Source organism: Plectropomus leopardus, chromosome 21, assembly GCF_026936395.1.
Source record: "Plectropomus leopardus strain MGB_pleo_1.0 chromosome 21, ASM2693639v1, whole genome shotgun sequence".
Classification (NCBI taxonomy): domain Eukaryota; kingdom Metazoa; phylum Chordata; class Actinopteri; order Perciformes; family Serranidae; genus Plectropomus; species Plectropomus leopardus.
The window spans coordinates 24,496,618-24,513,362 of NC_142196.1; the positions used below are offsets into that span (position 1 = coordinate 24,496,618).

Sequence of the window (16,745 nt, forward strand, 5' to 3'; positions counted from 1 at the left end):
CCAGTGCATCAGCTTCGGGCTTTGTGACTAACAAATATCAAAGCTTTGAATTGTGTCTCTGTTTTCAGCAACCCTGGAATAAACTCCTGTTTTCACACCTGGACAGAGTTACCTCAAGATCATAGCAATGCTCTGTTTTTTGGTCAGGGTTTTCTTTTTCAGTGATTGAAGCACATGTGCATTGCTACAAACTGCACCATGGCAAGATGCTAGTTAGTGAGAAGAGAAGAGACTGTTGTATTATGGGGTGTCTGTGTGGAGCTACAGGCAACCCGCGGAGCTTTTTATCTGGCTGTGCAACCTGGCCGGATGGCATTCTCTTGGCACGCCATCCTTGTGACTGGCCACTTGGCATGTGGCCCAGGGATATTTGGCTCGCTGTGCATAGCAGAATCACCCCATCCCCCTAATTCCCTACTTTACTTCTCTCTCCCGCTCTCTCTCTCTCCTTCTCTCTCTTCTTCTCTCTCCCTCACTGGCCACTTGCCTAAGGACAACTGCAGTGCTTTGTGTGGCCTAGCGGGTCTCTTTATACCGGCTTCATGGCCATGGCTGGTTGGAAGACAGTGCCATGATAGCTACAGACAACCGCACACTTATACAACACAGTCACTGCAAGGTGGCTTTTTGCAATGCATGAGGCCCTATCAGCTGTGACTTACCAAGGCACCGATGTAATTCAATTGTAGGGATGGCCTTGGGTGGTGCAGAATCAGGGGACATACAACAGCTTATTATCCACCTCTCTGACTGTCTATCAAATTGATAGCTCACTCATAGTGGCATCTCATTGACATTGTGTTGAATGTCCTGTGTCTGCCCTGCTTAATTGAACACAGAATTACCCTATTTGGACACGCTTAGCAGAATGGAGCTTAACGAACGTAGAAAATAGAAGATGAGATCAGAGCTGACCTCTGGAACACACTCCATACACAAAAGCCAAAAGCTAGAGGCTGCAGTCAGAGATTATTTAAAGGGGGTGGTATGAACATTTTGTAATCTGACAAACGCTGGCACTGCAAAGCACACATAAAGAAAATCCCAAGGGCCATTCTTCATATGCTTTGTTCTGTGCAGGACTACTGCATTTATCATGATCTTGTTACGTTGCAAAGTTTTTCGGATTGGAAAGGACGAAAGGATCTTTCATGTATTCATTAAATATTGCACAGTTGGGATTGGTTTCTAGGATGACTCTGGCAGGTCGCATTCAATTTACAACATCTTAAAGGTTTTGTGCACATATTTTTGGAGGGAGTCGACGTTGTCATTAGTTTTTCATTGTTAGGTGGAAGTCAAAATCAGAAAATCTAATCATCCACACAAAGGATACATAATTTTGGCAGCACATCATCAGTGCAACATGAACATAGGATGTCCATGATCATGAACACTGAATGATGCAACTCATATGACACTCCTAATGAACAGGCATCCAGAACTGTTGCAGTGATTTCACCAGCGTATGTCGTACGGGGGGTGTTTCATCATTGTTCAGTAACTGAAGCATTTCCTTAATAGAGCGTGAATTCATAGAGGTGTAGGTTAGATCTGTGCAAGTTGAATTTTCTCATGAATGTCCTGATTGTTGTTGTTACAAAGTTTTTTGTAGGATCCCACTTGCTCAGTTAATTTGGTTACCGAGGGGTTAAATATGGGGTAGGATTGTTTTCTAGGCAGATTCAGAGAGGTTGGATTCAGTTTACCAGACCTAAAGGGTTTCATAAAAAATATGTACTTTTTTTTTTTTAATGGAAGGAGGCACTCATATTCTTTGGTTTTTCATTGTAGGCAGCGTGAAAGGAAGGACAAGTTAAATCAGGAAATGTAATCATCTGCAAAAAGGGTGTATCATTTTGGAAGCATCTCATCAGCAAAACATGAAAATAAAATGTCCATGATCATGAACACTGAATGATGCAACCCATGCAACACACCTAATGAAATGGCACTGAGAACTGTTGCAGTGATTCAACACCTCATGTTGTATGAGGAATGTTTGATCATTGTTTTATAGCCCAAGCAATACTTCACTAACAAAATGCCAATTTCTATATCAATAACTCACCCAGTGTTACATTAACTTTATGAAGAAAAGTGAACTGTTCTCACAAGCCTCAGTGGTGAGCAAAGAATCAAAGGCGGCCAACATTCTCCAAAAATTGAAGTACAGAGATGACGCGTTTACAAACAGCAAACTATTTAAAAACATAGGTTTGCAAATTCTCACACAATGCGTGCAGTATAATTCAAGAAAAAACTTTCTCATGCAAAAAGAGATATGTGCAAGTGTTTGCATGTGTGAGACTGTTGCAGAAGTGTTGTAAATAGTTAAGTTTTGTGCTAATGTGTTTTGTAAGTACTGGGCATATGACTGGATAAATGACATCAGTGTAAAACCAACAAATGTAGTCAGGCAACAGTTAATATAGCCTAGCATTAAGACTGGAAACATTGGCAAACATCTAACTTGCCCAAATGTGACAAAATTTGCTTCCCAATACTAATTAATATGTTATGTCATTTCAGTTTAATCTGCATTCTAATCTCAGTACAAAAGCAACAATCCACTGCTGGTTACCAGACTAATGTGGGTTACAAAACCAAAACAGCGCTTAAAGATGCTAAAACGCTAAATGGAGCTGAGGAGAGCTGCAGTTTGGTGATGACTTTATATGGATTCATTGTGTGTAGTCATAATCAACTGTCACCCTGCCCAGTTTAGATAAGTAATCTCCATTTCCATATTTCATTTTAATTGCTTCTGTATCTATACAGAAAATGTAAATGCTGTAAGAATATACTCGCTCTCTCGTCTTGCTAATATCTTCCTAACTGAAATTCTATACAATCCGTAAACACAGTAAAACAAATCTTTACCTCTAGACGTGGATTAACAGTAATTACCTCTGTTAATCTTTGATATGTTTGCAAGTCTCTAGAGCTGTAGTTGGTTACTTTTTGTCATATTTGCTAAAACTTGTCACGATAGCTACACAGGGGTACATAGATACTGAAACCATGTTTCTCTGCTTCCTCTAGGCGCTCGAAGAATAGGTGAGCTGTGATTGACTGTTTTCCACGTGACGGCTGAGCACAGACTTTCTTAATTTACATCCAAACAGTGCACTAAAACATGTTTCTGAAAACTTTTGAGGTGAGAAATAGGCAGAGCAGTAACAGAATCATGATTCATATTTGATCAGCGCTGCCGAGTTTGACAGTCTGACCGCAGTTCACGAGCAGTGATTGACTTGTTGACAGCTGCGTTCAAGACTTCTCGGCTCTGATAGGATGTTTTCGTTCATCTGCGGTGGATTCTAGCAGTGCCTTTAGAAGTACTAAAACGTGGAAGAACAACATTAGTTTTTTCACAAACTCTCTGTCTTGTATAGTACTGTGTAGATGTAGTGATAATTTAAGCAAATACAAAAACAATTTATTTACATGAAGGTACCAATTAGTTAATTACTGTGTTTTCATATTGTATATGCAGTGTAACTGCCACTGAAGAAACTTAAAGTCTCATTCTGTTCTGTTTTTCACCTTTTAAAAATATAGCCACATGATTGAGGAGTATTTCTAATATATACAAAATATACCAATTTGCATCTTTACCAAGTGATTACCACTACGAGCAACTCATCAGTCGCTTTTAGTGATACTTTCATTGCTGTTGTGTATTTTTGGGGGTGCAAGATTTGGATGAAAAATGCAGTCTATTAAGGAAATCATTTAGATCTTTGGAGGCGCTTTAGTGTAGTGTATGGGAGTGTTGCAGCAGAAATATTTGGTACAGCTTCCAAATACTTATTCAAAGATCTCTGCTGCCCTCTGTTGACGGCCATCTAAGGACATCAGCCTACGCAGACCCATATCCAGTGTGACTATGATGAACACTATAGGTGTGAAACATACTTAATTATTGTGTTAATTGCATTCTTTTGAAAACTCTAACTGTCCATTTTAATGGATACAATACAGTTTCTAATACTTACTAGAAAACAGGATTTCCTGCAAATTGAGCTGCTGTATGTAATTTCTATAATTCTGTTTTTTTCTTCAAACTTAATGTAACAACCATATTTTACATTATTGCCATTTCTTTTTTTTCTTTCATGATCCAGAAAATGTAATTTAATTGTTTTGGAAAATTAACCATTAAAACCAATTGCACCAAGTGGAAATATGCCAGCATCTATATGTTGTGATTTGAGACTTCCAGGAGATGGAGCCAAATACCAATTAAAGAAATCTACTGTTGGAGTGGGAAGGTGCTGCATTACACCACAGCACAGCATGATAGGAATAGGCAGTTTACAAAAATACAGAGTCCACCCTTAATTGGAGTCTTTTGAACATACTTTTGGTGATAAATTCCCTGTTGAAACTGGTTATTCAATACGGAAATTTAATCGTGTCGGCTGTAAAAGTGCACTATAGATCAGCTCCCAAACCAAGCTCTAATAGGCTATTACAGGCCTAATTGACTGACAGGCAGAAAGCAGCACCTGCATTACATGAAACCTGACAGAATGACAGTTCATTGGCAGTGGAGGAAGTGGCATTATGCATCATCTCAGGTGCTGTTTTTGTGTGCTTACACTCACCACAACAAAGATAGCATTCACCATTTCTGAACAGCAATTACATTTCCCCTAAGAAAATTATCCAGATGGGTTTGAAATATGCAACAATTTGTTTGGTCATTAAGATGCCTATTCAGAACTGCTTTTGCTTGTAATTATAACAAACTAGGCAGTATGCCATGCCACTGATGCATTCCCTTTGTGCTCAGAAGTAATTTTCTTTTCCTTAGGGGAAAAAAGCTGCCTTGTGTTTTTTAATGTTCAACCCACGTCCATAACTGCTAGCCAGTAGAGCACTGAAATCGCTTTAAACCTGGAAGAGTGGTTTCAAAATTGCAACAGCTACCAAAAAGGGGAAAAAAATGGTCAAAGCAGGGTTTTTGTTGCGATGAAGATCCCTGTGGAGTTGTGATTGCTATCGCAAATGAAGTGTAATCATTTTGTGAAAAGTGAGAAGTCTTTTAGGTAAAGGGATGCTGAAAATTGCTACTATCACAAAGAAAATGATGAGAATGCTCTTTTTTAAGGAGACATTGCTTTTAAATTGTTCTCTTAAGTATTGAAATCCAGTTAGTGTGTTGTGCTTTCAATAAAAGCTTGTCCTTCAAGTGTGTTTTTTTTCCCACTAGAGCACACTCTCAGTTTAGCAAATTTGTTATCAGTCTATGTTCTGCAAAGAATTGCTCAAGAAATGCTTTATTTTGATAAGTTATATGTTTTTACATATGTGAAGGGGCTATTGGTCCCCGGATTTATACCGTCGGCCAACATTCAATTTAGGATTGTTGTATTGTGACCGGAGTGATTCATTTCATTTTGTCATCAGTTGTAATGTGAGAGACTAGGATCATATTCAAATATTGCAATATTTTTGACCAAATTACACTGTACTGTGCCAGTGTGTAGGGGTGACTACTGGTGCTAAATATTTAAACAATGAGATTTTTGGTAAATAATCAGAAGTCATGTGGATGTAATGACAGTTAGATCAGTGTAAGCTTAAAACAATATCACAATTTGGATATAATATCGATACATTGCCCAACCCTATCAGGAACTGACATGGCCATTCTTGGAAATGGTTAATGATGTTGTTAAGTACTGAAACAGTCAGTTGAGACTTTCTTATCCTGACTTGCAATTTTGACTTTATATAGACTGTATATAAAGATGTACGACGCGCCCCCACTTACTCCCACTATGCCTAAATGAAGCTATAATATCCCGGATATGGCTGCTGCCATCTTGTGCTGGTGACGATATTCCAGAGCCGGAAGACTGCGAAGTAACGATATCCGTCATAGGGGAGTTCCTGCCAAAACACCTGTCTGATCAATTGCAACCAGTACCACTGAATGCAAGCACATGGATTGGCTGTCACAGCTGTCAATTATGGTGGAAAACCCCCTTTTTTTAGAATCAAATTACTCATTAAAACATAAAAACAAACACTTGAACAAACATCAGGGTGATGAGAACTATCTTTAGTGGCGAAAAACTATCTTTGGGAAAAATTTATTCGGCGTGGGCTTTGAGTTTTTAGTTTTTCCTTATGTCCCATTGTCTAATAGGAGGGGCCGGCTTTATGACCTATACTGCAGACAGACACCAGGGGGCGATAGAGATTTAAAAGCTACACTTTGGAGGAACTGTCATGTTGTCCATCTTTATATACAGTCATGGGTGAAACGTGCTACTTGAGAGTGATTTAGCACCGAAGCGGTCTCTAGTTTTATGTATTTATGTCTTGGACTTCTGGAAAAATATATGTTTTATAATTTGTCCATGATCCAAAAAGCACAAATCTCATTATAGAAGGTGTGTGAGACAGAGCAGGTGTCGCCACATGTCATGACTCCAGGATTCAACTAAGCTTCACAGTCTTTGGTGCTTTTGCCTGACTCTTGCTGTGACTTGTCTGGCTCACAAACATGTGACAATCTGTCCTAAGGTGTACAACCTGGCTCAAACTGGCCACTACTCCAGACACACCATCAACAGACCAAAAATAAAGTGTTTTCGAGACATGACAAAGATGGATTAGAAAAAAAATAAGGAACAAGAAAGTAAGAGAAGTAGAGTTCCAACTTTTTACTGTATGATCAAAACATTGATATCTATGTCTCATCTGTAACTATAGCTGTGTATTACTGGTTGTAGCTTAAAAATAACAACCCCTCATGATTTATTTTAGCGGATTTTATTTTACAACACATTTCTGAAGTCCACCTATATTGGCGCAGGGGGGTTTCAGTTTCTAAAGGTCAGTTAATGGAAAAATCAATTCTGCACTCAAGCTGGGTAGCCGAGGCTTTACAAGTAGCCAAATGGACGGTTATGCAATCAATATGTGTTAAAAATAACGCCCTTTCAGTTACATTTTAGCCTCATTAAGCTGATGTGCAGGGCCTGTTCTAAAATTGGGTGTCTTGGGTATCTGCTTGTTACTTGTTTTGCGGAAATGGTACAAGAGAAAAGACTGTTTTTAAATAGTCCAGGCACAGGACAAGAAACAAAGCCTCAGGTGGCTCGCCTGTGCTGTCACATCTTGTCTGCATACCAATATTTCACCTGCATTATTGATTGCAGTACTTTGCATCTTTTAGTCTTTCCAGCCAGACCCATATGAGACATGATGCATTATGAATCCTGACAAGAGGCCTGTTTCTCGTGAGCCTGGCAGGGGGCACACAAACATCCTAAAAATGAAAGCCTTCAAGTTGTGGCATCAACCTGCTGTCTGAAGTCTGTCTGTGATAATCTTAGAGCCGCTGTGCAACAAACAATCTGGAGCAAAGCTTTTGTAAAGTCGGAGCTGAACTGCCTGTCGTGGATGTGCCCTCTTTGCGTTACAGGGAAACCATTTTTTATTCAGATGCTCATGTCAGTAATGAATGGAAATAGCGTCCAAACAATCTACAAGCCTGGCTTTGGTCACATCAGAGAAAAACATCAGCAGCCTTTTATGAACCCCACTTGAACTAATACAGCTGCAGTAGCCCAAAGTTGGTTTACCATCAGGAGTTATTCATCATGTATTATTCCATGTGACATGCAAATGCATTTCTTACATCAAACAGGATATGTTCTACTTAAGCACTAATCATGCAGTCATGTGAGCAGGGTTAGCAGAGAAAATTCCCTCTTTCTGCCTAGAAAGCCAATAGAGACCCCAAAGAGAACAGAGGCCGGCCTCAACGCAGGTCACTGTGGTCAAATTAGTGGCAAGACATGAAACATAATAGAGGATACACCATTAATGAAATGATGGAAGAATAATCACTTCCCACTGGGCGTTGGTGTCCCTGCATAGCAGGTCAAATTTAGAGCATTTCCTTTGATTCCTCCCACTGGACAGAAAACCAAATTATTTTATGACGAGCAAAATCATTCCACAGCAGTGATTCACATTCATGAATAAATATTCAACGTCTTCTGAAACTTTAGAATATTTTTTTCTGCAAGTTTCCAAACACACTGGACAAATTTCATGTTTGCACTTTAATCATAATTGTTGTTTTATTTAATGCATTTGTATCGATCATTTGTTTTATATTTCCTACAACAGTTGCAACATTGACAAGTTAATTTATGGTTCATTAAACTCAGGTCGTACTTCAATAAAACACTAAAAAAAACACTTAAAACACACATTTAAAGCTATTTCACCATTAGTATGCATTTGTATCTCACACACACACACACACACACACACACACACACACACACACACGCACACACATATATATATATATATATATATATATATATATATATATATATATATATATATATGTTTCTTACAAATGTTTGCACCCCAAATTTTCAAACAGGGGAAAAATATTTGGATAGATCTCAAATTGTGATTTTCCACTGAAGCTAGCTTGCTGCCAAAATGGGGGGAACACGTTATCAATTTTGTTTGTCAGTACCCGATATCGCATGACATTTCCCAGCAACATCTACCTCAACAACATAATAAAGGACAATAAATGGCTGAAGCTGATATGCTCATTCTAATGTTATATGTTGGTCACGCTACGAGGCTCGCTGCAACAGCCAATTTCAGCATCAAATTTGGACTCCGATTAGTTTATGTATTGTGTAGTTTATGTCAGTTCTTTAGACATTCTCTGTCTGTCATGTTGAAGTATTTAGGTAATATTGCTTCCATCATCTTTAGTGGCTGAAATAAAATCAATATGGGGAAGGCAGTAATCTCCCCCGTGTTCAGCAGGTACGCTCTGTGGAATGTGCAAGCAGCAGGTGACAGAAAGCAGGACGGTCAATAATAGCTGTGTGACATGGCGAGACTGTGGGTATGCTGCAGTGTGGACTGGGCTTCAGCTCAAGAGACTGGAGAGGTTTTGCAGAATTAGGTCCGGCCTTTCCTGGCGGCTCTCACTTTCAGAATAATCACCTGAATAGAAGCACAGCCACGGAGCCTTTATGCAGGTTCTATCTATCCATCTATCATATCTATCTTATCTATCTGTCTCTCTATCTATCTAGCTATCTTGTCTATCTATTTATCTATCTATCGATGCAAACCCTGCATATATTGCAAATCAGCCCTGCAAAAGTTCCCACACCTTATTCTTAACCATTTGGTGCATTTAATCCAAAACTATATTGCTTCAGAACCTGAAAAGTTTGTTCTAAACTGGAACCAAAATATATCATTTTTTTGTTGTCCTGAAGTGCAAATCTTGATGACATCCGTGAGCATGGCATATTCTACAGTTTGGAAAAAGTGGATGGGGAATGTGACAGTAGATACATTATGTGAGAAATGGTCAGGAAAAAAGTGCACACAGGTCTTATTATTTGTTGGTCCATACATTTGTAATTAGAAAACAACATCTCGCAGGTTATCAGGTGATGCAGTCGATCTTGCTACTGCTGTTTACTTCAATTTTACATTTTGTAATGGCATCCATTGATGATGGTTCCATTCAAGTCTGGTGGAAACGCAGGCTGGTTTGCAGCATCGCACCAAGGTCCCAATAGTCCTAAATGAAACCAATTCAAGAACCACAACCAATTTTAAAGAGAAGGTGGTGTCAGTGATGGCTGGACATTAAAATATTGCTACCAGCGACAGTATTCATTGCTTGGCTGTCATAGTGGTTTACATGTGTACTTTATGACAAACTATAAATTGTAACTTCTAATCGAGTGTTACTTTCTTTTTAACTGTGATGAATTATTTGCAGTTTGACAAACTGCAATAATAGACGTTTCATGACATTTTGCAGAGCTCAAAACAACACCTTTCTCTTGCTGTCAGCAAAGTTTTAAATATTGGGCAACTGTCATCGTGTGTCTTTATTCAGCGATAAAGCATGCTGTTAGTGAGATCTGAGATCCTTATTTCTGCTGTTCTGTTTTAAGTGACAACTATTGTAGCGATGCATGATAAGATTTGACAAATCCAAACAGCTAAACAAGAAAGCTTTCATGGACTTGGTAAATAAAATCATTATGTCTTGGGTAGACAGACAGACATTTAACAACACAGCAAGACTTTAACTTTGCAACTAATTCCTCTGGGTGTGGCACACATGTTGTGAGTACTTCAGGAATCATACATCAAAAAAATAGGACCGCCATTACATGTGAAGCACTGCAGCGGTGAGCTGGCAGCTGTTAAGATTTGAATCCGAGTGAAACGACGTGAGAAGGGCATTGATTTGAGGTATTGTCATCTCCGCAGCTGCCCACTAATCAGCGAGCACTGTGTTGAAGAACTGAACATTTGCAGATGAGTGTGTAATTAAGCACGTGGAGTTGGGTATACTGCAAGTTTGAGAATGTCATTTTCTTCCGGTCTGAGGTTTTCTCGCACATATTTAACTCATAATTAAGAGAAAGTCAATCACCGATGTACCCCAAAATAACTCTTGCCTTTTCAAGAATCATTTGTGATGTTTAAATAGACATAGTTAACAAGAAATCCTTCTTTTGAAAGTCAGTTTTTTAAAGAGCAAAAAGAGAATCTCCAGTCAAAACTCACCCTGATGTCAAGCCTTACCCTAACCCCTCATCAAATACCCTTCAAGAACAAAGCTCTTTTTTTTTCTTGACTTCATTTAAAGTCAAAATGAGATGTTGGGGATGATGAACCATGTCTTGAGTCCTACAAATTGTTAGAAATATAGTTTAGATTAATCTGAAGCTGCATATAGCACAACTACCTAAAAGTATACCATAATAACCCGTAAATTACTGCATTCCCCCTCCTCCGTATGCAATATCCATCCGTCGACACCCAACTCTTGCATCTCTGCTGAATTCAGGCAGCTTGTCAAGTTCAGCTGAAGCAACATGGTTACACTAACAAGACAGCTAGATTTTGAAATTTATTTCCGAGGTTTTCAGAAGGGAAATTAGTTAGTGCGATGTTGAATATAAAATAGATAAATAAATGAAAAGAAAAGATGACTCACTTTTTAGCCTAGCGTTTTCTCTCTTTTTTTCCTGTGTCTATACATGGTCATTCTTTTGTGCTGCTTTATTCAGGTAAATAAATAAGTCATTGTAACAAAACTACCCAACGCTGAAAAAGAACCAACTAAAAATGTGATGTTGTCATGTACACTGACCTGAGCCTGATACTAATCTCAAAATGGTCTCTATTATCATACTGATTATAAAGACTTCTATGACTGTTTTAATGAAGCACAGCTCTATTCATATTTATAATAGGTGAAACAGTTTTTGCAAAATGCACACTGGGTGACATTTGAATACATTCTTGTCTTCAGGAAAAGTATGCTCTTAATTAACCCTTTCAGTGACCACAAAAGCAGGCAATGGACTGAAACTATAGCTGCCCTTTTTTTTTTTTACATCATTTTATTAAGAAAATAAGTATAAAAATATAAATATAAAACAATATGACTCAGCATTCAAACGGCATGAACTGTCAGTGTATGACACTTTTTCCTACAACATACACTTTCCATTACATATTACACCTATATGATGGAATGAATTCACAGTTTGACAAATCAACTGCACCAACCACTCACATGAACATTGCTTGTCAAACAAAGATAGCAAATAGTATATAGGATGTCCATCATTAAAAACACTTTGTACATATACAGTATTTAATGGAGGTGGCTGGAAAAACCACTCGACTCCTTCCCCTACACCCGCCCGAAACCCGGTCCAGTGCCATTAAACATTGATAGTATACAATACTACTATCGCTCAGGTCGATTACAAAACACATTGTCCACACCATTGTTCACAAAATATCCTAAAATTCAAAGGCATCTTTACTGATTATGACCAAAAACAGTAAGATAATTATACTGTATCTCCATTAATGAGAAAATTCAACTCAGTTCAAGTCTTAATATCCATTTCAGCATCCACGCGTGGACTGTGGGAATTTTCTTGTGTGTTTTTGTGCATGTGTGAATGTGTGTGTGTATGAGAATCAAAAAGACTACTAGTCAACTAGCGAGCTAGCTAGCAAACTAGACAGATAAACAGATAGATAGCTGGATAGATAGGCGACAGACAGTCAACTGGCTGGCTAGCTAACTAGACAAATAGCTGTCTGGCTAGCTAGCTAGATAAACAGACAGAAAAAAAATGGGATTGAAAAACGAGAGACCGTCAAAGCGCTGTCTAGGTCTCTCTATCGGGGCTCTTTCCTATGTACATCTCCGCCAACTTTTTAAATTGCGGCCCCCAGTTGCCGAGGTAATCGTAATCATGGTCCCCCTCAGTGGCCGCAGACTCCAGCGAGCTGAGGGATTCTGCCAGCGACCCGCTGCCTTCGTAAGCATACGTGGCCAGGGAGTCGTAAGGCGGCGCTGTCGGATCTGAATCGTTCTCCTGAAGCCTCCCGTTAATGAAGTCTCTGACATCCGTGTTATCCTTTATAGGTGATGTCCTCCGAAAGGGAAACAGCATTTCGGGTATGATGTCCCTGCGTAGCTTGTTAGCATCCATCACCTCTGGGTTGCGCAGCGTGCCGATATCAAAGGCCTGAGTGTCCTCCTCTCCACCCCCTTCATCGTTGTAGCTGACAACGTTGTCTCTGACATCCTCTTTGGAGATGATCAGAGGCTCCTTCTTCCTCTGTCTCCTCAGGGCAGCAAACAGCACCACGATCACTACACAAAAACAGTGGGAAACACAGAGACAGAAAGCTCAGCATAAGATGTGTGCCTCCTAACATGTGTCATGCATTAAAGAGCACAGGGGAGCAGAAGCGCAGAGGGGAGACACATTTGCTACCAGTGATAAATCCCCAACACTGCCTCAGGCATTCACCTCCTATTATTAAAGATTCAGTGAAAAAGCTTTTTCTTTCTTTTCTCCTTGAACGACACATTCACTGTATAAAATGCACGGTGGTTAGATTTTCTCTCCAGCGCACGGCCTCGTATCTATCATCTCCTTCATTCCTTTTCAGCGGTAAAAGACAATCGGAGATTGCAGAGTGAGCATGTTTCCAGAGAGCGGCACTGTGCGGTAGCAAGTTTTTAAATAAACCCATAATTCTTGAGAAAAAGAGGAGGCAATCTCTCATTTAGGACAAGCATCCTGCTTCACCTGTGCTCCTTTCCATCTCCTTCCTTTCCCTTTTTGTCCTACCAGCAGGTACTCTAGTTGTCTACTTGCCTCCCACCTGGGTGTTAATTACAACGCCTTCGATATGGGTCGTACGTGGGTGGAGGTGGCTGTTTATACGGTTCTTCACGAACATTTGTGACTGACTGGTGCCACAATTTTAGACGGTGCAGAGGGCTGCAAGAGAAGGACCAGATAGGGAGAGCGGTTCCAGCTCAGCGCCTGCCTGTCAGAGTCAAGCAGAGGTGAATGAGACAGTCTGTCAGGGGGGTTCAAGCGCGAAAAGCGTCAGATAATGAGCAGATGTCATGATATTTTGCTCAAGAGGAGAGCATGGAGTTTAACCTTCAGTACGCTCGATATGTGTGAGAAGATCTGCCCACTGCCAGACTCTGAATTTAAAATTTGGAGTAGAAACAAGCAGATGGAAGAGAAGCTGGTCAATTCTAATTTGCTTGTATCGCCGGTTTAGTCAGGGTGCAGATCAAATAGCGCACTCCAAAAAAAGAAATCATGACAGGAGGAAAGGGTGTCCAGATTTAACACATGGAAAAAAAGGTTACAGGCTCATATGCAGAGCAGCACACACACACACACACACACACACACACACACACACACGTGCATGCACACATTCGTGAGGGCAGTTTTGTTGAAACTGTTAATTGCCCTTAACAATGTGCAAGGAATTCTACCGTCACAATGTCTAGTGAGTCATAAACGCTCCTATCAAGCACTGTGCTTGGCCAAGCGAGGTAAAGTTCAATGACAGTTGAAACCCATTATTTATTGATACGCCCTTGACCATAAGCACTCCGCATTTCTGCTTTTTGCTGGGTAAAATGATAGGCACTGTTGCTGCTGTGCCCTGTATGCTGTTACATACTGCATTAGATCACGAGGAGGGCTGAAGTGGTGCTTTAGGATGTCAGGAAGTAGCATGCAACCAACCAGGGAAACACACCGACAGTTTTGTGAAGTGGATTTACTTGCTAATGAATGGAGCTTAGAACCACAGTGCTATTTTCTGAGGATGAACTGCTGTGTTTAACAAAATATGCAAAGTAACCTGTCTTTGATTAGACCTGCTTTAATTACTAATGATTGCCTACATGCTAAAAGGACCTTAACAAAACCTCCTGAAGCTCTTTGCAGCAGGTGACAGAAATTTTAAATATTACTGCAGTGTCCTTGCTACCAGCAGCATCGGTTGTTTGTTGGAATGCCTTTAATGGCTTATTTTAATGTTTTCTTGACAAGTAACCTCCTGTGGTCAAGTGAATAATGACTGTCCTCGCTCAGAAGCAGAGGTGGAGGTACTGTGGCATGACTTCTTGTAGAGCCCTGGGACAAAGCAGTACGTTCCAAAACCCATACTACCGTATTTGTTAGTATGCCAGAAAAAAGATTTAGTATACCAGGAATACTAGGATTTTTTTACTGCATTAGATCGTATTTTACAGTATGCCCCTTGGAGTAGACGTCACAATGTCTATGATCAGTCAATACATAACCACAGTGTATGCAGGTATGACTTAGAAGTTAAAAAGATACGCATTGGAAAGTAACAAGAGCCGAGTTGGCCTCTGGTAAACACAGTGAATGGCATTTTGTTGTATCGCATGAGGTGATAGCGGGAGCATTTCAAATCACATACCTTTTATTTCCAAGTTGGTGCTACGGACTGCAACAGATATACTGACGAGACGGTCAAAGTTCAATGCGCAATGATATAACAAATTGGTACATCCCCATTGTAAACATACTACATGCAAGAGAGGGCATGGACTTTGTAAGTGCAGCTGTAGTATGCACTGAAAGTAAAAAAATAATAGGATGCTATTCAGAACACAGCCATTTGCGTCTACCAAAAGTTAATGCAGTTTTCTTTTAAGGATGACGTAGATCTTTCTCTGAGCTTAACCAGGTATTTTGAGTGCTAAAACACCTTGTATTTTTTATTTCTACAATACCTGGTATTTTGAGTGCTAAAATACCTGGTTATGGTATTGTGAAGTAGTAACCAATATATCACAAAAATCACAAAAATCTTTTTACTTCTTAATTTAAATTTGGCGCCATTGACTGTGATGGATATACGGGCAAAACAGTCAAAGTTCAAGGCCCATTGATATGATGAATTGGTATGTCCCAGCTGGATGCATACTCCATGCAACAGAGCATACTTTGTAAAGGCACTTGTGGTACATATTGAAAGTAAAAATAGTATGCTATTAGAAATGCACTGTTTGGTGTAAAATGTTTGAAGATGGCAACTACCAAAAGTCAATGCAGTTTTCTTTTGATTAAGATCTTTCTCTAAGCTTAACCAGGTATTGTTGAATGTGAGTATGAGTCATATGTCGAACGGCCACATGGGTCTTTTTGGAAGGAACTGACGAATGACTTACTTTGCCATTTGGGTGTTGTGGGTCATTGTGAAGTAGACTGATTCATCCTATTGCATTATTTCTAATACTCTAATTTAGTACCGTTCAAGGGCTCCTTGTCTTTGAATCAACCATTGTTAGCAAGCATTTAATGTCACAAAAATGGTTTTAATACATTAAGATGCTAAGCTGGTGCTGGCCACAGTGCTGGCAGAAATGCATATTTTCCGTAACATTTTATTGATTGCAGTGAGTTGGGACAGCTTTCAATCGATGTCCTGTTTGTAATGATGGACCGTGTTATGGTAGAGATATTAACTATTTATTTTGCCTTCCATGTGGGCACAGGCTGAGCAAAGCAGCTCGCTCTGGGCTGTGTTATTGAATTTAGCATCTTGAAGTAGCAGCAGCATAGAGCAATGAAAGTAATGCCTGTCTGGACTGCTAATTATACATGCTTCCTTTTTCTCATGTGTTCACTCCATGGAAAACAAAAACCTCAACAGCATTAGAAAAAAGAGCATAAAAAAAACGGTGTTTGCTTTGGGAAAGTCATCATTATGATCCTTTGTTTAGGTCTTATCCTTCCAAGATATAGACATGTATGTGTGTGGGATGTACAGATGAATGTTTCTGCAGAGCTTAAGCGCTACATACATTGTTGTCACATCAAGGTCAGGTAGATCCCTGCTTGAAATAATGTTCTGTCACAACAAAAGTGACATGGTTGACATTGCAGTAAAAGTGTCAAAAGAACAGAGACTTTGGTGTCAAGTCAGCAAGTTAACAATTGCTGTAGGATTTTGTTAATATACTGTATGCAACATATTAATATGCTCCCCCACACACAAAATCTCATCTAAGTAATTTTAAGTATTGAGAATCATGGAATTTCACTGGTATTGATATTGACAACTAAATTTAACATACCTACATTACTGGAATTGGCAACATCATCCCGGACAGTAAATTTCCAATCAAGACAATCTAAATGAGACTTAGTACACTTATAATAAAGCTTAAATCTTACATCTTTTTAATAGTAATCTTTCAAACTGGGTTGCATGTTTATTTGTAATGGTGTTACAGTAAATGATTCATTCATATGATTCATTCTCATTAATGTGTCCTCTACATCGGCCATCGACTGGTAAGGATGCTTTCATTT

General features: G+C 39.4%; 1 protein-coding gene across 1 annotated transcript in view; it reads right to left on the reverse strand.

The window, feature by feature from the left end:
• Positions 1 to 11,442: 11,442 nt before the first annotated feature.
• Positions 11,443 to 16,745, reverse strand: part of LOC121960479 (cadherin-10) — a 35,199-nt gene continuing 29,896 nt past the window's right edge. The window contains exon 12 of the mRNA XM_088072031.1: positions 11,443 to 12,727. Within this exon, the coding sequence (XP_087928157.1) occupies positions 12,237 to 12,727 (491 nt within the window). The 3' untranslated portion in view covers positions 11,443 to 12,236. The remainder of the gene's footprint in view (positions 12,728 to 16,745) is intronic.